The sequence below is a fragment of the Melopsittacus undulatus genome, chromosome 15 (genome assembly GCF_012275295.1).
Source record: "Melopsittacus undulatus isolate bMelUnd1 chromosome 15, bMelUnd1.mat.Z, whole genome shotgun sequence".
Lineage (NCBI taxonomy): Eukaryota > Metazoa > Chordata > Aves > Psittaciformes > Psittaculidae > Melopsittacus > Melopsittacus undulatus.
This window is the reverse complement of record NC_047541.1, coordinates 1,129,532-1,148,500: the sequence shown is the minus strand read 5'-3', so window position 1 is coordinate 1,148,500 and position 18,969 is coordinate 1,129,532. Positions and strand designations below refer to the sequence as shown.

The following is an 18,969-nucleotide window of genomic DNA, read 5'->3' as shown; positions in this document are numbered from 1 at the left end:
ATGTTGTCTGGTGGCTGAGGGTGTTGCTTACTGACTGGTGCTGACCTTGAGGGAAGGGACTGAGAAGCAGCCAGATATGGGATTGCATTATGAATGTTACTGGAACCTTTGTAGTAGGACTCTGCTGCTCCTTCTGCAGCAAGCTCCATTCTCCTGTTTCAGCTCATCCTGTTAGGTTACACACAACAGCCTTTTTCTTGCACTAGACACACAGAGACTAGACAATAAATCTGGAGCCCAGAACCAGTTTTGTTTACCCAGTCCATTTTTATTATTATCATTAAGTGGGGGGGAAAAAAACCCTTGACAGACAAAAATTCCTTCAAAATTGTGCAATAACACACAGCAGAAATCAATGAATGGAGAAAGGAAAAGAGACACAGAAGCAGTTTAAATGGCATAGCATTAAACATCACTTAAGGAACCAGATTAGAAGTCGACAATACCTCTAAAAAACTCATTAAAGACTGCCTGCTTGTAGAGTGCTGCATGTTTTGAAGGATTAATTATAGATGTTACAGCTACTTCCAATAATGAAGATGCTCTCTGGATCCAAGAGTAACTAAGTCAATTGCACCATTTCCCTTCTGAAGTCCATTTGAAGTAGACTTGAAAGTTGTTTGGGAAAATGTTATTTTGCCCTTTCCCGACCACACTTTTGCTTTTCCACCAGCAAATTATTGAAGCTTGTCATTAAATACTACTCGTACAAAGAGATTTCAAGCACGTAGATCCCAATGGTGTGCTGCTTGGTCAGAGTCCCTGGCTCAGGGGAGGTTCCCTTGGTGGCTAATGTGAGTTTGGGGCTGCTTTTGGTGACTCTAGGAATGGCAGAGCCTTCCAGTCCCTTCTCCAGAGTCTCTAGAAACCAGCAGGAAGCAATGCCATTTTGGGACCACCAAGGTGCTTTGGTCACAAAGCCAAAAGATGATGGTGTGGATGGCAGTAGCCTGCATTGCTCCCTCACACTCATAGGCTTCCTCCTCCCCTTTCTGGCTGGGTATGCACTCCTATACATCTATATGTATATTAATCTATATTCTTCATCTTTGTCCAAGGAAAATAGTGTTTTTTCTTGGACTGAAGCGATCTCCCACTGGTGCCTGTGTCAAGGTAGGAGCACATGGAGCAAGTTATGGCAGGGTTAGCCAAGGTGTGAACTGCAGATTGACCTGTAGTCAACCAGACAGGCTTCACCCCTCTCTGGAATCCTCCAAGGATACAGGCTGATGGCTGAGCAGCAGAGGGGCTGCCCCTCTGTGTGCCTGGAGTGGGTGCTCCATGGATGCGCTGCTGCAGCTGGGGCCATTTTACATAGGAGGAGGCAGATGACAAAGGAGGGATGTGATTTATTGAGGCTGATAAATCACGTTTATTGGCTTTTTTGACCTTGAATAAGTGTTCAGCATAGACAATGGCACCTCCTTGACTTCCTTGTAAAAACCAAAACCTTCACTCCCAAAAAATGTGTACAAAACCTTTTCCAAAGCAAAATACATCTCACAGGCCAATACCCCACCACATTCTAGTGTTCAACCTTAGTCTTTAGTTCAAATGGACTTCAGAGTACCAGCAGGCAGCTGCAGTGAAATGGATGCAAACACAAACTAACTGGAACAAGTTCCTCCTAACCAGGGTACTTCCCATACTCCTTTGTTTTTTCCCTTATGGATCCAAGCATTTCACTGGGTTCCTATGAGGTAAACCCAAATCACTTCCCAAAAGTTAGGCTAACACATTATGTCACTGCATAAGGCTACTGAAACAAAACCAGAACAAAATGTGCATCCACATTAGGGTATTTACACCAGCACCCTCCCACCCCCTATATTGTCTCTGTGAACAAGATTCCGTGCTTCAAAAGTTCATAAAAATAAATTTACCCAGAACTGCATCAATCCAGCTCATTCCCTACCTGGGGCTCAGACTTCTCTAGCTATATATATATATATATAAAACACACTAGCCCTGTGAAGTTGCTTTGCTGAGAGCACAGCGGTGATTTTTGCACTGAAGGGTAGGGAATACCTCTGCATTACAGTACTGCCTACGTAAGGTGAATGTGGCTTGACACAATGCCTGGCTGCTGCAGTACCCCCAAACCCCTGTGTAACACAGGAAAGTGAGGCACAGATCTTGCTTTTGAGTATTACATCAAAATGCTCTGCTGAGCTCTGTACGAGTGTTGCTGAACCACGGGTACAAAGAAGCCTTTCAGAGTGGCCAGAAGTGATCTGTCCCCCAGCTGATGCTTGAAAGCATCCAGCAATGGGATTTCTGTGGAATACAAAGTGGTTACAAGGGTTCCCCTTGGCATCTGTCTGCCAGATAGAGATGTGCTAAATTCTGCTCCCCTTACTGGAGTAGGATTTACCCTGGGGGAGTAAAGGAGCAGTAGTTAACCAGTAGTAATTCTCACCAGAGACCTACCAGCTTCTGGGATACTATACTGTAGTTACAGTTACCTGTGCCAGATGCATTTGCTTTGTAAGGAAGGGGTTCAGTACTCTAGCTTTGCTTTCAGGCTTTTTTTTTCCCCTGCATAAAATCTGGTTTACATCTTTAGAATCATTTAATGTCTGGGTCAGATTCTGGCTGCTTTAGCTGTAATCCCAGGCACATTGAGCTATACATGCTGGGTTGATTTACTCAGCACCTGACCCACTAACAAGGTAAAAATACTGTAACTCTGCAAGCTTGCTGTTACTTATAAAAGTCCATTATAGTTTGGTCCCAGCTTTGGGGGGAAAAAACCCTGTCACTGGGAATGGTACTATGAGTAATTGAAAATAGAGTTAGTATTTCTATAGAGTATCAAACCGTACAGAACTTTGACTTCTTATACATCTTCTGTATGTGAAATTAAATGGATCAGTCGCATATCAAAACATAGGTGGCCTCTCTCATTTCATCTGTAGGAAGACTGCAATTATAACTTCATCTACACAGCAAAAATACTTTGGGTTTCAACAAAGAAAACAGTGTGACAAGACAGTGTGCTGTATTTCATGGGTGTGAAGCTTTGCATATATAGAGCACGGACAGGTGTCACCTGGGAACATCCACTTGTGTCGATGCTCTTGGATTGGCAATAGTTGGGTTTGTGGGGAGGTTCACATTTTGCTATCACAAAGAAAAGCTCGACGGTGGTAACCAGATAGTTCTACTGCTTAGCTCTGTAGCCAGTATTATGTCTACTGGAAACGTGAGATGACTAGCGATGGGAAAATAATACATATGCATCTGTATGCTATTTGCAAGTTACTTGAAGGTATAACCACAGCTGCTTTTAGGAAATGCTAATGGAGGAAGACCGAATCCCTGCTCTAAACCAAACGGATTGAGATGTTTAGTATTGGCTGCTCTGTGTGACTGTGGAAAACGTGTATGCCAAGCTGCTTCCTAGTTGTGTACAGTAGAGGCTCCCCCTTCTGTCCCACCAACATATTAACATCTTGGAGAAGCTCCACAGAGGAGAAGTGTCCTGATTACCTGGGAAGTGTGGTTTAACTTCAGGTCGTGGCAAATCTTTCTCAGTGACATTACTGATGTAAAGTATAGATGAATCAGGCCATGTGCGATGGGCAGTGGTTGGTAGGGATGCTTTTGGCTTATAGATATGGCAGCAAGAAACTAAGCTCATACACAAAGAATGAGCTGCAGAATCTTGACTTGGGCTCTGAGGTTGCTGAAAGATTAGGTCTATGTAAAAATAAGGGTTTTTACTCTCAATGCAAGAGCAATGATGGGGGTGCCAGGATACAACTGCCTTGCGAGATAAAGTGGCACATACTCTACACAATAATGTGTACAATGTCTGATGACTTTGGAAATCTGTTCTCAGGCAGATTTCCCAATAAATTAACACAACAAAAAATACTTCCATATAAAACAAAGTCCAAAGGGTTTTTGTAAAGTAAAAGCAGAACCTTCAGGGACTATATCACTGCTCTCTGTCTACATATATAATCTCCTGAATTTTATGTTTAAATAAATTTATTCTTGTCTTAGAAAAATAAAACGAGTAGCCAATTTAGTCAACGGAAAATATCTCACAGACTTAAAAGCATGCCCAGCAAGCATAGCCTTGTAAGACTAAATTAATGTTAAATCAAAGCAATTTGTTACTCAATTGACCTAGTCTGCAATTCACAGTTGATTACTATAAAGTGTATTTTTAAGTTTCTTTTCTTTTTTGGCCCATATAAAAATAACATATTGCAACTCAAAGTGCATTTTTAAAATAAACCATCAACTATTTTTATCAAATATTTACACCATTTGGTTTTTACAGTCAGAAACGCGCTTCATGCGATGACCATGGGGACATCATCTGAAAATCCAGTTATCATTGGGGCTTCGTCATCCTCATCTCCTGCAAAACAAACCCAGAGTGCTGTTACGCTGCTCTCAGCATGTCATAGGGCATGACTAAACAGGTTACTGACACAGCCCTCAAACCCAGTAGATTGTGGCCTTACTCATTACTGCTACTTGATTGTTATATCTGTTATATTCAGGTTTGCATCAGAGGGAGTGGTTTAAGTGAAGTTGTTAAAAACATCCATCCTGGGCTTTGTACTCGTAGGACAAAATCGAATCTATAGAGAGGTTTCTGCCAAAGGTGTCCTAAAGCATGACAGTGCTCTTGCACTGATTCACCATATCCTGAAATGCCATGGCATGAAACCAAGGCCTTACGTACCTAAATCATCTCCCGAGGAGAATATGGCCGAGCCCAGGCGGGAGCTGTAGTGGCTGTTTGCAAAGGCAGTGAAGCTGTTCTGCAGCCGTCTGTGCCTCATGTACAGCACCACGAAGCCAATCCCGAGGGTCACCAGCAGCAGGAACAGCACCGGTACCACGATGGCAGCCACATCTGTGGGTCTACCGGCTTTTGCTGCAGAGGAGTCCTCACCTATAATAATAAGGGAGGGAGAGAAGTGCTATTTGCAACTGATAGCACATTTCTCTAGTGAGATTGTGAGGCTTTCATTGCTCTTTGTTAAGGAGGAAGGGGAAAATGACAGGGACTTACCGGTTCCTAGTTCATCATAGAGAAGCGTGGCTGGTTCACCACACATCTGCCCACTGTACAGGCACCTGGCCTGAACGGTGAAGGAATAGTTATGACCTATCTTCAGGTTGGAAACTTTGAAGAAGTTTTCCGTGGTGTTCCCAAGATAAGCTGTGATGTTCATCAGGCTGTCAAACATGTGAACCTCGTAACCCTGAGAGTTGTGGGAATAAAGATACATACCCCATATTACCCAGCTGGAGAGGTCAGGTTTGCTTTTCTGTTAGGGCTTTGATGCTTGTTTTTCCTTCTGTACCTAGCTTTGATGCAATGTGTTGGGCTATCAGATGGGAGAGAGCAATGTGCCTGTCAGTGTGCATTGAGCTTGGCCAGTTAAGGGTGGAGAAAACACTTTGGTCTGTCTGGTTCACTCTGTTCTTTGCATCTACCCAAGACCACCCAAAAGACAGGGTCCAGTAACGGTGATGTCTTGTTTGCTGATGGAGAACATGCCACAGGTTTGCTACTAAACTCTTAATAATGACAATTCTCAGGTACTATTGATGTGCTCCTCAGCTTGGCTGGGCAATGTTCCATTCCTGGTCCTTCCACCCATGTGACAGTTGACCTTTTCCAAGGGGATAATTATACTCTTAAAAGGTGACCGATTGCATCTATCAGCTTTAGTTCCTTAATTGTGATAGGAATTGAAGCGAGCTCTATGTAGAGGGCTCAGCAAAGACACTTAGAGGATCAGAGTGGGTTGGTGTATTATAAAGAGTCTGTGAAAGGAGCCTTGCAGGGCTTCTGCTCTAGGTTTTCTGAAACACCGCCTGTAGGACAGCACAACTTACCCGGCTTTCATTGAAATTACTTTCCTTTAATGCCAAACTCTTCCAAAAGAGCAAAATATGGTCCTTTTCTGTTATAATTTTTAAGGCATCAGGTGCAGACAGTGGAACTGCAGAGGAAAAATGGCAGGTCAGGTTTTAACAGTGGTGACATTTTGCTTTTGGCTGAGACACAGCAACAGGGTCATTTCTAAAACTTAGCATCTTTTAGGGCTCAGCACTATACTCTGCTTAGAAAAGGGCTGTACTGGGAGAGAGGATGCTGTGGTGTGTAATCTGGAAGGAGGCTTTCAGTGGGTTTTATGGAAGGACTGTAATGGTACTTCATGCTGTCTCCATAGTCAGCCAAACAGGTGTCTTTCCCATCTCCATCCAACAGGAATATCATTCCCCATGCATTGTCTGAGAGGCTTCCTCTCTGCTCCTGCTGTTCAGGGTTTAACTGCCTTCCCTGGGAGCTGCAGGGAGGCCTCTCAGAAGTGGGCTTTGGCTGTGGGAGAGGATTAAGCAATGCAGAAACCCTCCTGCAGCCTCCAACCAGCACAGGGGTGGGATGAATGGTGTGCAGGATAGGCTTTGTGTTCTCTCTATGGACAGTGCTGCAAAGGACTCGCCCTGGCACCCACCCAGTAGTACTCTTTACCTGTGTTGATCTTCATGCTGGATTCCTTGCTCATGTTTCCCAGTTGAACAATCACATGGTATTTGCCTCCCGGTTCAAGTTTCTTAATGGTGTACTCCACTGTACTGTTCCGGGTTTTCACTTTGTAGATTTTATCTGTTTTTCTTACTAAGTCTTTAACTGCCACAGCATATAACTGGAGTGGGAGGAAAGGCACACAGTGAAAGGTCTTAATTTGCTACAGACTTGCTAGTAACCTCGTACAATGATAGGACATCAGGCGGGGGGGGGGGTGGCAAAACATGCCTTAAACCATGCCTGTGCTGCACAGAAAGCCTGGGAAGTGACTTCAAGCCTTTTGCTTGACTCACTGCCTGAGATCAGTATTTACAGCTACAGAAAACACAGTTACTGGAACAGAAAAGGGCAGGAGGAAAACCTCAGGTTGTATTAATGAATGAATGGACTCAATGCAACCTCCTGCCCTGCCAAAGTTTCCCGTTTTGCCAGGAAGATTTATACCCCTCAACCTTTGCTGTTAAAGTCTCTGGACCAGAATAGGAGTGGGAATCTTGCTGAGAAAATGACTTGCCTTCAGTGGAGCGAGACCTGCCTGTACGCCAGCATGCCAGAAAACAGAACCAGGCTTTGTTGGGGCTGGAGTGGGAGGCAGAGCCCACAGCATGCCTGGCCCAGTGTCTGACCTGCGTGCTGGGCTCAGGCACTGGCCAGAATGGACTCCAGGGCAAAGCTGAAAGGTGTTTCAGCACATGCCCAAGTTTGCTTTCAGACCCAGTAATAGCTATCCCAGACCTGCCTCCTTTTAAATACAGTGTGAATGTTATAGACCTGTAATGCAAAGAGAGGAAATGCAGGTCTCTGAGGTGTCAGCATCTTGATGATGACTATCTGAACAGAGTAGAAACCTATCTCACACTCAGTTCTCCATCCGCAGTGGAGCAGGGATCTGTCTTTGAGCCAGGGTTTTGCATGCAAAGGGACAGGAGAAGGTGCTGTGAAGTATTACCATGTCCTGGTCGGGTGAATCATAGGGAGATTCCCACTTAATGACCGCAAATGTCTTTCCAGTGTGCACTGAGTGGAGGTGTCGAGGGGGAAGCCGGTTGTCAGGGATCATTTTCACCACAACGTAGTCAGAAGGTGGCCCTTGGTAAGGAGACATCACACGGACCTTGAAGGGGTGACACAGAGGTTAATACTGTGCCTTTAAGCTTCGGGAGCAAGCTACAGCCCACAGCACAGGGTAGGAGTGGGAACAGAAAGGGAGCCTACCAGAAACAGGTACTGCTCGTCTCGCTGCACGAGCACAGTGATGTTGTGGGAGGTCGTGGTGCTGTTGTGAGGGCTCCTGTACAGCTCTAGGAAAGATGTAGCATAGAAGATGCCATAAACCTGTGAAGAAAGAAGCACAACAGGGACAATACAGTTTGGTATGGCCCAGAGCATCCACCCAAACTTTTACTGGCTGTCACTCTTTAGGGATGTGAAGAAAACACCCCTTTCTTGCTTGGGCACTCTGTTGCCCAAGTTCAGGGTCAGACTGTCTGTGTGCTTCCCACACAGAGAGAAAGAGAGAAAGAAAGAGAGAAAGAGAAAGAAAGAGAAGCCTCCTCCCCTTTCTCCCCTTTCTCCCCATCTAGGAGAAAAGAGCTGGTGCCTTACAACATTCTTCGGTCCAGTCCAGCTGCACTCCACCGCAGTCTGATTGATGGCCTTGGCCTTGAGACTTGGTGATGCAGGTCTTGTCCCACTGGTCACGACATGTACAAAAGACAGAGGGCTGTCACCCAGCTCCGTCTTAGCCCAAGCAGAAATTTCATAGGGGGTATGTGCTGTCAAATTTGCCACTGAGCAAGAAGAGAAACGTGCACTATTAGGTGAGGCAAAGTGGTGTGATAGCAGGGTGTGAGAGCACTAGGAAAGGGTCAGCATCATCAGACAGGCTTGGTCAGGAGCCTGCCTCCCTTGGTTTGTGTTTTCACTAATCTTGAGTCATTTCTTTTACACAGAAGCACATGGGACTCAGGTATCTAAGCTAGCCGATGCTTTCCTGTATTGGGATGCTTTCCTGTATTGGGATGCTTTCCTGTATTGGGATGCTTTCCTGTATTGGGATGCTTTCCTGTATTGGGATGCTTTCCTGCATTGGGATGCTTTCCTGTATTGGGATGCTTTCCTGTATCTAGGCTGTACACTCCAAACCAGCAATCTGATTAACAGGGGCATGTACACAAGGCCAAGAAATTGCTAACCTTTTGCAGAGCAGATAAGGAACCATAAAAGTGTTGAGAAAAAGGCTAGGGCAGCTCTGGGGGATAAATCCCAAATCTGCTTGAAATCTCCAAGTCCTGACAACAGAGGCCAGGGATTTGCTGGCTTGTCCTTTCCAGATGTACTCTATACTAAACAGAAACTAGTAGTTGCAAAAGCAGAACACATCCTTCTGTAAAACCTTCCGTTTGCTGTTGACTGAAGCAGAATTTTACACTTGGCACAGAATTTACCTTTTTGGATGGACTTTTCTCCTTCTATGATCAGAGTCCTTTTTTCCTGTCTGTGTGTATCAAATGTCCAGTAGATGTTCACAACGTAACCGCTGACCTGTCAAGCAGCAAGGGCACACAAAACAGGAACTCTCAGTTCAGCTGGTCTGAGTACAGTGAAAGAGTCACTGCTGAAGTCTCCGCATTGTGTTTTCCATCCTAATTAAGAGCTGGGGCAGACTATGAGCAGTAAGAAATGATTTAGCATGAAATAAGTAATTCCAACACTTATATAGTGACAGCTTATCCCATCCAGCATTTACCATTTACTCAACGCATCCCTTTCTTTCAGTTTCAGAAGTAAAGGTGAAAATGTTACCTTGATATTAGTAGTCATTTTTAGGCTGAAGCTTATGGAGTCTTCACTGTAACTCTCAATGTGTATGACAGGAGGAGGAATGACTGGAAGCAAAGAGAAACACAAAGCAATGCAAATACTTATTGTGAGAGGTAAAATACAGGCTTTCATTATGACAACCAGCTCTCGGACCAGGAATCCCCCATCCTTCTAGCCCCAAGCTTGCTTGTAAGCCATACACCCCTTAGAGAAGGCACTGTCAGGCTGTACTTCCATCATTTTGTGTCAACCACCCACAATCTGCCTTCTCTGTGCCTCGCTCAGAACAGGCTGGAAGCAGAGAGGTTTGGGCTCAGGTATTGTACTTCTGAACTCAGTGAGACAAGCTCATATCACAGTTAACAGCTTCTGACCTTCTGAGGGAGGGGAGGAGGTGTTGGTGGGGACAGTTACCAAACACGCAAAGCCAGAAGTGAAAATTGTTACAGTTCTTTCTACCTCTGTTTTTCATCTCAATCCTGCAATTTTAATAGCACAGTGTTTCCTTTCCTTCCTTTGTCAACAGAGTGAGGATATACTTTAACAAATTAGCAGATGATTTTGACATCACAATACAGGTTTAGGAGATAAAACTTGGCATGAACACAAATGATTTCAAAAGGCTTTTCTAAAACCAGTTTGGAAGGAAATTGACTGTGATTGAATTTATCTACTGTCAGACTGTAATGTTGTGGTTGTTGCTGGGAGCTTTAGTGGCCTTTCAGTGGTCTAACCTACATGAGCTACAGAAACCATCATAATCATAACCTAAGAGGGAGAAGAATAAGCAAGCATCCCTTCAAAAGGAGTTGGTGGTAATGTTTCTTGCCTATCTGAAGGTAGGATCTAGCCTACATAAGCTGGGGGAAATACATCTGCAGCCTAGGAGAGAGGGGCACCTTCTGGATAGGCTTCTCGCCCTCTTCGAGGGCAGTACATCCATCCTACATGCCACAGAGTTCAGAGGGAAAGTCAAAGACCTGTTCAGTCTGGTATAGCAAAGTAATAAATGGTGTAAAATGTTCCATAGGAAAGAACAGATGGTTATGCTGGTAGTGGTGTGCTGATGCTAACACTTCAGGCTTAGCTTCTGCTTTTTTGTTATGTTATATCCAAGTCAATTGAAGCAACAACATTTACCTTTGCCTTTTATGGTGGTTATGGATTTAGAATCACTCCAGTTTCCCACTCCTCGACTAGTTACTGCAGCAACCTTTTCAAATAAGAGGGCTGGTTAATATGAACACGTGTATAATGCCAACTTTGTATAATGTAAAAGGAGAATGAGGTTAAAGCAAGGTTATGGACATGGCAGAGCTCATGGGAAAAGGACTTTGAAGCAAACAATAGATTAATTACTTGGCAATAAAATGGGTATTACAGAGATAAAGCAGACTACTTTAAGTCAGTTAAAGGAATCTAAGAGGAGGGAGGTGCATCTTCTTTGCATATAACTGTTCTCTTGTGAGATCTTTATGAGAAGTCCAGCAAGATAAGGAGCTTTGGACTCTATCGGTGCTAAGGTCACGTTTATCCCACCTCCCTGTGAGCTACCCATGCTCATTCTGCACAGGGAGGAGTAGACAGTAGCAGAGCCTGTATTTCCCAGGGTTCACTGTGCAGACTTTTATTTCCTATTCTTATTACTTCTGTCTATAATTACCCAGGTTCTCCCGTGTGCATATATTCCCCACAGGTCAATCTGCTGCTTTTGCTAGTGATATAGTAAGGACCAGATTAGTCTGTGGCCCAGATCCAGTGCAATTGCAGTGACATTGGAACGGACAATTAGTGTAGATTTCATAACACAGCCTGGCCACCTGGGATGGCCAAATGAAGGGCCTTAATTCAGGCCTTGAAACTATATACATTAGCAGTGCAAATGCCAAGGCCCCATTGTGGGTTGTCATTAAAGGACAGGATTTTAACAACATACTATTTCAGCAAGTACTTGACTGTGCAGGACTTAGACCATGTAGTGAAAAGTAATGAGAGCAGGCACAGATAGAGCTTTGAACATACTCACTCTGACTGTGTACAATGTGTTGACCTGTAAGTTCTTGATCTCAGTGTAGTTCTTCGTGGTTCTAAGAGATGACCACTCCTTGGATCCACTCCTGCTGTATTCCACCTAGAAGCACCAAAACAAAGGATGAGGGTTCCACTGCAGGGTGATAGGAACCTCTGTGTCAACTGTCAATAGAAAGAAGTATGAAAGCTTAGAAAGGGAGCTAGAAATGAAGTTATGAACTTGAGGGTGGCAGTGCTACCTACAGCCCTGCACCATTTCTTCTCCCAACTTGCTATGATGCTCTCAGCAGACTTCCTCTATAAAATGCCCTATTCCTGGCCCCCGACCTTTGCAGGGATAGCTGTTCAGACAGGCCAGCCCACGCTGCTGTGAACCCCCAGCAGCCTTCCCTATCCCACCATGGACTCACAATGAATTCCCGTATGAGGCCGTGGGCATTCACAGGAGGACTCCAGCAGCTCATCACCACACCCTCAGCTTCTTTATTCAGGGACAGCTGAAGGTTAAAGGGAGCATCTGGTACTAGGGGAGAAACAAAGGTGTTAGTGACTGTTTTAGCTGTGTTTCCAGATCACAAGGGGAAAAGCAGGCTCTCCCTGAAAGTCTGGGACAAAGAGAGTATGGCCAAGCAGTTCTGGCTCATGGGAGATGTCTTATTCCTGCAGTTGTGTCCCGAATCCTTATCACCTCCCTCTGGAACAATGAAGCCTCTTTTGTAACAGCAGTGAATCTAGGATTTCACTGAGATCTTTGCTCTCTTTTGCATCCTTTCCTTCATCTGATCTCCAATCTGCAGCTAGAAGGCTCTTGCTCCTTGTGTGTGGTACTGAACAATCTCACAGGCTCAGCACTGTGAGCAGGGATGAACTTCCCAGGGACAGTAAACCCCTAAGCCATGGGGAAGAAAGAAGGCAGGCTGGTGACTCAGTGCAGGACTGACTCTAGGCTGGGAGCCCACAGCCCTTTTCCCAGTCCAGCACAATTCCCAGGCCTGTGGAAAGACTCCCTTTGTACGTAATGGGGATACCTCTGCAGTAAATACTGTCTAAGCCAAAGCAGCATGCACCAGGTCACCGGTATGATCCATGCAGGTTTACTTACATCCTTCTGGTGCCCGGAGGGTGATGAAGTCATTGGTGTTGTAGACTCGGCTAAGACACTGCACTTGGACTTTCACCTGGTAGGTACAGTCAGGCTTGAGGACTTTCAAAACACTGTTGGTTTTGTTGCTGTGGGTTTCCAAGATCTTCCAGATGCTTTCACCAACTGTCCTGCACGAGAGAGTCCCACCTCTCCGGTCAGGATGTGTTCAGTAATACAGGGGCCACAGCTTGTGCCAAAGAGTGAAGCCATCTGTCTGTATGTTAAGAGCTTTCTGCTTAGTGTTCTTTTCAATCAAGCCACACCACCAACTTGGAAAGATGCTCTTTGAAAGCCTGAACTAAACATAGCTTAGTGACTTATAAGCACCATCCTCTGAGGTTTTCTGTAACTTCTGTGCCCTCATTTCTTGACTTTGTTCTCAGTGGTCCCACAGAAGCAAGACCCTCTCCACCTCGAATAAAGCTACATTGCATTAGTAGTGGAGAAAACAAACCTGATTCTGTACGGTACTTTGCTGTAAGCATAGGCATACTGATACCTTGGTTTGGGCTCCTACCCTTTACCTGATATGAATAGCACCGGGTCATGCAGTGCAATGGGTGGTGTACCTGTAATAGATGTTGTAGACACAGGAGGTCGAGGACATTCTTTTTGGCCGAGCCCAGGTCAGAGTGATGTCTCCAGAGAAATCAGCTGTCCATTGGAGGTTCTGGACTTTGTACACGATTGTGTCATCTAAGCAGGCAATGGCAAATGTTAGTCTATCACAGGGAAACAAGTCCTTTCCCACAACAGAAGCAAGAGCTGCGTTTGTAGCACAAACATGTGGAGGTAGAAACAGTAGTTTGACTGAAGGGAGTGTCTGCACCATTCAAATTAGATGTGTAATTTAGGTGGGTGTTATCAGTGGAGAAGAGCATGCTTGTCAGAAGGCAGTTCCCAGTAGGAACTGTGCTCTTAGCTCTCCCCACAATGTCTTGCCTGTCTTTATGCTGCATGAAATACTCAACATCATTTTGTAAGCGTATGAGTGCAAAAGGATCAGTGCAAGCTAAGTCACTTTTCTACTTGTGCAATGGACCCGTGCTGTCACTGCGAGCTATCCAGGGCCTTTCTTTGTGTGGTTTTCCTTATCTCATGTTCAGAAGGACCCAAGCAAAGGCTGGTAATTAAGGAAGTAGTCTGGGGATTGCCTTGACACAAGCTCTGCAGCTGAATCACCACCTAACCTTGGGAGAGGCATTTAGGGGATAACAGTGCTGTGAAGTCCAGTGCTGGCAGAGGTAGAGACTGGTGGTGCTTATCTGAAATGGCCCCGATCCATGCCCTGCCCCCACTAGGCCATTCCCTGCTCTCTCTCTGCAGGGACCATGTGTCAGAGCCCACATTCAAATGCCATGGCTTGGCCCCGCTCAGGTGCTTCACTCCCCGTGCTGTAGAGAAACCAAGTGGAGCAGAGCCAAACTGCTGCTTCATTGTCCCTAACCAGCTGGAAATGAAGCCCAGCAGGGATGCAGGTCTGCAGACAGGCACGGCGAGACAAGCTATCCAAGGGAAAAGAGATGGTTTCCCCTTGGTGTAGCAGCCAAGCCATGAATCTGAGCAGCTCCTTCCCCCTCTCCTGAATCTGCTAGCCTCTCCCAATCAATATTTAATTAAAGAACTATAACCTGATTGATGCTCAAGCCCCCAAGCAGGTCACTAGAAAAGCAGCTCAGCCTCGTGGCTGTCCAGAGACAGCGATTGATCGCTGTTATCTGCCTAGGGCCGGATGCTGCCTGCACCCCCTGTGCCTCCACAGGGCCACCAAAGGCCAGTGTGGGAGGACCAGTGATGGCAGCAGACTTGCCATTTTCCAGGGTCACCCTGCACAGGAGAACAGAGCTAGAGACCATTGCTTCACTGTGTACAACAGGCAGCTTTGCTCCCATCCTGAAGTTGTTTTTCTGTGCTTGAGGCTGAAAAGACAAATTGCGAGTGCAGAAACTGCTGGGAAGTTGGGTATAAATGGGTGAGGAGGCAGGCTGTGCACAGCTGAATGCAGGCAGATGTGTCTAGGATGTTATGAATGAAAGGTCATGTAATCAGGAGAGCTCCTCTGCGTGCTAACACAGAGCAGGGCATGAGAAACGGGAGAGGGCTATCACTTACCAGTACAGTTCTTCTCATCACTGCTGTCTGAGCAGTCCAGGAATCCATCACACCGCTCTGTCAACATAATGCAGGTCTCTCCATCCTCACATTTATAACCATTAGGGCATGACACGGTGCTCTGAGTAGCTGAAAGAGGCAGAATGGTTTCAAGGACTCAAGGCAGGAAAGTTTCCTCACCAGCACTGGGCTGTTTTCAGTGCCAGTGCTGCTTCAAAGCTGTCAGGATGCATGTCAGGCAGAGTGTGTCAGTCATAGGGTATCTCATTGTGGCTGCATCTTCTGGCATGCTGGCATCAGAAGAACCTGGAGTTTATCCCACAGAAAACAACCACTGGACTTCTAATGTGAATATCTCTGCTTGGTTGGGTCTTTTTTACTGTAATGCTGCAAGATTTCACCAGCAATAACATTCCTCAGTGGCTCCATTGTCCCCACAAAGAGGTTCACAAGGGAAAGGACCAGTGAGTCATTGTGCCCCCCCCCCCCACTTACGGCAGTTCCTCTCGTCCGTGCCATCCTGGCAGTCCCGCACACCATCGCACCGCTTCCAGTTGGGAATGCACTTGTGCAGCTGCTGGCACTCGAACTCGAACCGGCTGCAGTGTCCCTGCAGCGCCGGGGATGTGGCCGTCACGTTGGGTCCTGCACACAGCAGTCAGTGAGGAAACCACCCCAGCCATGAGGCTGCCACAGCCACCCAAGACCAAAACCTGTCTCCAGGTCTCGACTCCACTAGATGGCAATCTCTTCCCATCTAGCAGCTGCTGGGATGTCCGAAGCCATCCTCTCTTCTGACTGCAGAGGGCTGGAAAAGCGGCTGGTTTGCAGATGAGCTGCACCAGCTCGGAGCTCAGCAAGCGTTAGAAACGACCACAGTGAGAGAAAACCCTCTTTTAACCTTCAGCATAGGAGTGAGCTGGAAACCCTGCTCTGCAGCCCTGCTTCCCATGTCCCTACACAGTATAAGACATGTCATTGGAGCCGGGACCTACTGTAATTCAACCCGGTTATCTGGCAAGGACCTGAGACCAAAAGGCCAACAGCTCTTGGGGACACGATACTACAGAGGAAGAGAAAAGCTTACGGGAGGTAGGACAAGCTTCCTCATCTGAGCCATCAGTGCAATCCTTGTAGCCATCACAGACCCAACTGTTCATGATGCAGGCACCGCTGTTGCAACGGAAGTGGTTCGGTAAGCACGTCGGTGGGATGGATGTAGTGATAGGATGAACTGGAGAACCTGAAAATACATCGGGGAGAGCTGATCTGAGGTCCTTGTTCCTGCATATGAGCTGTTTCCATCAGACTGTCAGTGGAAGGCAGTGGGGAGCAGGCAAGGTGTTACAAGCCCAGTTGTCATTTGCATCATATCTACACAGCTGCTAACCAGGATTTCCATAACCACAGAGTTAACGATGCACAAGAGTGCACACTTGGCCATTTATAGGGGATTTTTGGAGCCATGGGAGCCCTGTGGGAAGGCAGCGGATGCTAAGAGTAGTCCTTCAGCACGCCACAGCCCAGCCTCAGCCTGGGCTCCTGTGAGCAGAGTGTGCCCTTACCCTCACAGTCCTTCTCATCGGACCAGTCCCCGCAGTCATTCTCCTCATCACACTTCCATCGGTTGGGGATGCAGTGCCCATTGCCACACTGGAACTGGTAGTACCGGGAGCAGTTCGGGGCCTCTGTTGGGTTTTCTGACAACAAGAGGAGAGTCCTGTGAACTCCAGTGTTATCTCACCAATCTTCATCAGAGGTAAGGCATGGGAGCATCTCAGGCTGGGCCACAGCTGACCCAGAGAGCATCACACTATCTGCCTAAGCAGCATGGGCAGAGTCTTTTCTCTTCATCCCCAGCATCCCCATTCCTGCTGTCATCACTATTATGTTTGCTTCATGGCCAGACACCACCTATGAGCTCAGAACCAGCAAAATTCAGACAGAGCTTGGCAGAAAGGGAGAAGCAAACCCTGCAACTCTGAAATGAAGAGGCAGCTGCTTCATCTGGCTGGGTACAGCTCCTACAGCTCCCCATGGAACAGTGGTGTAAATATTGAATCTGGCTGAAAACTGCCTGTCTGCTTTGGGCTGGGAATCTGTGGAGTAAATATGGTCACATATGACTTAGTCAGCCACAAGATGTGCCAGCCATATCAGGTTATACACGAGTGCTTATGTAAAACATGAAGAATGCTCCTGAAATTCTAAGGGGGCTGGAGCTATGGTGACAAGAGACCCTGAGGTATTGCTCACCACAGTTTGCTTCATCAGAGTAATCACCACAGTCATCCATCCCATCGCACTTCCACACCAGGCTGATGCACACGCCATTCTGGCACTGGAAGCTGAACTGGTCGCACGTCCGGTGGAACTCAGGGTCCTGGGCTGCATGGACAGACATGAGAGGTTTACTGTAAAGACCAAGGGCTTGAGGGAAGCTCATCATTGAGGAGGAAGAAGCACAGTCAATCATGGATTTATAAGCAGAGCATCATCAGAGCCACCTCTTAGGAGATGTGGCAGCTTTCTGGTACTCTGGGGGATACACTTTCTTCTCCATGCATCTGGTTTCATTCTCTACCCAACCTCCTTCTGCAAAGATGCACGATATCACACTTACAGCAGCCAGCATAGTTGGCATCTTCATCTGATCCATCTCGACACTGGATGATGCCATCACACACCATGGAATGGAACAAGCACTGCTGCCGGTTCTTGCACACGAAATCCATGTAGCGGGTGCACAGGGGTTCTAGGGAAATGGGAGGTGAGGAGGAGAGGGGCTGGCACCTCTGCTGTCATTGGCAGGAATGCCATCCACTGTGATCTGCAGACCTGAGTGCAGCAGCCAGATTTCAGCAAGTTAACAGTTTCCTCACCCACTAACGCATTGGGGTGCAAGCAGGTTGGCACAGGCACTAGGAAGGGTTTGGTCACCTCCTTGAATACAGCTCCTGACAGCGCATCCTTCCTATGGGCAACAGCCCTGCCAGGGCCTTTTGCTGACCCTCACAGACCAGCTGATTTCCCAGAGGGCTCCTGAATGCTAACTAAGGCTTTCCCATTATCTCACCAGGGCTTTTTTCCCAGTGAGAGAGGCTTTGGCAGACCATGAAGTCTGTCAGCTCTCACTGTTAGAACCCCGCCAGCTCCCCGCAGCGCCGGTACTCACCACAGTGCTGCTCATCCGAGGCATCGGAGCAGTCATTGATGCCATCACAGTGTTTGCTGGTTGGGATGCAAGTGCCGTTGGGGCACTGGAAGCCATTGCACTTCTTTTCTGAAATGCAGAATTGGGTAGATGCTGGGGGAGCAGGGGGGATGTTGGTCTAAGGCTGCCTTTAGGTAGGCACAGCACAGCCCCAGTTGTCTTCTCCCTGCTTTTGGAGGGATGGGAATCATCCCCCTGTGTTTGCTGCAGGTTTATCTCAGTGGGTTGGTAGCAATCCCCCCTCCCCGTTGCAGAACCCCATCCACATGGTACCGCAGTTGGCAGGGTCCTCATCGGAGCCATCCTGGCAGTCAGCATCACCATCACATGCCCAGCGCTGCGGGATGCAGTGTCCGTTGTGGCACTGGAAGCTGGAGGCCTCGCACGTGTGATATACTGCTGAAACCAGAGCCAGGGGGGAGGTCTGAGTGTGGGGCACTGCCATGCCCCTACTAAGCTTCAGTGTGTGCAGGCCCCTGGCAAGAGATTCTAGGAGTCCAGGATCTCCTGGGTCACACTGTGGTCTTTCCTTCTCCTGCTGTGCATGGGGGATGGCTTTTGGAGGCTGGCAAGCCCTCCCAAAGGTCTCCCTTTGATCTCAGTCCTTTGAGTGAGTGGGAAAAGGTGGCAGTGATGGCATCTTTCCAGAGAGGCAAGAAACATCACAGCATAAGCAAGCCTTGGCGGAGTGATGTGGTCCCCCATGCAGGGCAGGACACATCAGAGACAGCCTTTAATTAAGGCAGGCAAGGCTGTGCTGTGTTGCCAAACCAAATTAGAAATACAATTCTCCTTGGGTTTCCAAGGGAGGAGGGCCCTGGCTTTCCTCAGGCTCCTGTCACAAGAGTATCTGCCTGTGGTGTATCTTGGTTGAAGCCTAATCTGTGTTGTCGCTTTAGAGACAAACGCTGCTCTTCATCCAGGAGAGCACTCGTCGTTATTGAGCAGAAAAGCAGTGTTCAACTTAATTAAATTGCATGATAGTGAATGTTAGGTTAGCGAGTGACATGCACTTGCAGATATTTCAAAATACTGCAATCTTGTGGCAGTAATATTCTATTAGGTATTCAGTGTGAA

General features: G+C 46.9%; 1 protein-coding gene across 2 annotated transcripts in view; it reads right to left on the bottom strand.

Moving 5' to 3' along the window:
* Positions 1–244: 244 nt before the first annotated feature.
* Positions 245–18,969, bottom strand: part of SORL1 (sortilin related receptor 1) — a 34,886-nt gene continuing 16,161 nt past the window's right edge. Inside the window, exons 25-47 of one of the 2 annotated variants that reach the window (XM_034069514.1) lie at positions 18,166–18,291; positions 17,854–17,961; positions 17,302–17,433; positions 16,935–17,066; positions 16,244–16,378; positions 15,766–15,921; positions 15,174–15,323; positions 14,679–14,807; positions 13,136–13,262; positions 12,525–12,694; positions 11,833–11,945; positions 11,418–11,522; positions 10,532–10,604; positions 9,374–9,456; positions 9,016–9,112; positions 8,174–8,358; positions 7,784–7,903; positions 7,518–7,682; positions 6,512–6,686; positions 5,872–5,978; positions 5,039–5,231; positions 4,706–4,918; positions 245–4,375 (exon numbers count right to left, since the gene is read on the bottom strand). In XM_034069514.1, the coding sequence (XP_033925405.1) occupies positions 4,308–4,375; positions 4,706–4,918; positions 5,039–5,231; positions 5,872–5,978; positions 6,512–6,686; positions 7,518–7,682; positions 7,784–7,903; positions 8,174–8,358; positions 9,016–9,112; positions 9,374–9,456; positions 10,532–10,604; positions 11,418–11,522; positions 11,833–11,945; positions 12,525–12,694; positions 13,136–13,262; positions 14,679–14,807; positions 15,174–15,323; positions 15,766–15,921; positions 16,244–16,378; positions 16,935–17,066; positions 17,302–17,433; positions 17,854–17,961; positions 18,166–18,291 (3,062 nt within the window). In that variant the 3' untranslated portion in view covers positions 245–4,307. The remainder of the gene's footprint in view (positions 4,376–4,705; positions 4,919–5,038; positions 5,232–5,871; positions 5,979–6,511; positions 6,687–7,517; positions 7,683–7,783; positions 7,904–8,173; positions 8,359–9,015; positions 9,113–9,373; positions 9,457–10,531; positions 10,605–11,417; positions 11,523–11,832; positions 11,946–12,524; positions 12,695–13,135; positions 13,263–14,678; positions 14,808–15,173; positions 15,324–15,765; positions 15,922–16,243; positions 16,379–16,934; positions 17,067–17,301; positions 17,434–17,853; positions 17,962–18,165; positions 18,292–18,969) is intronic. The other variant, XM_034069515.1, reaches the window with a different exon arrangement.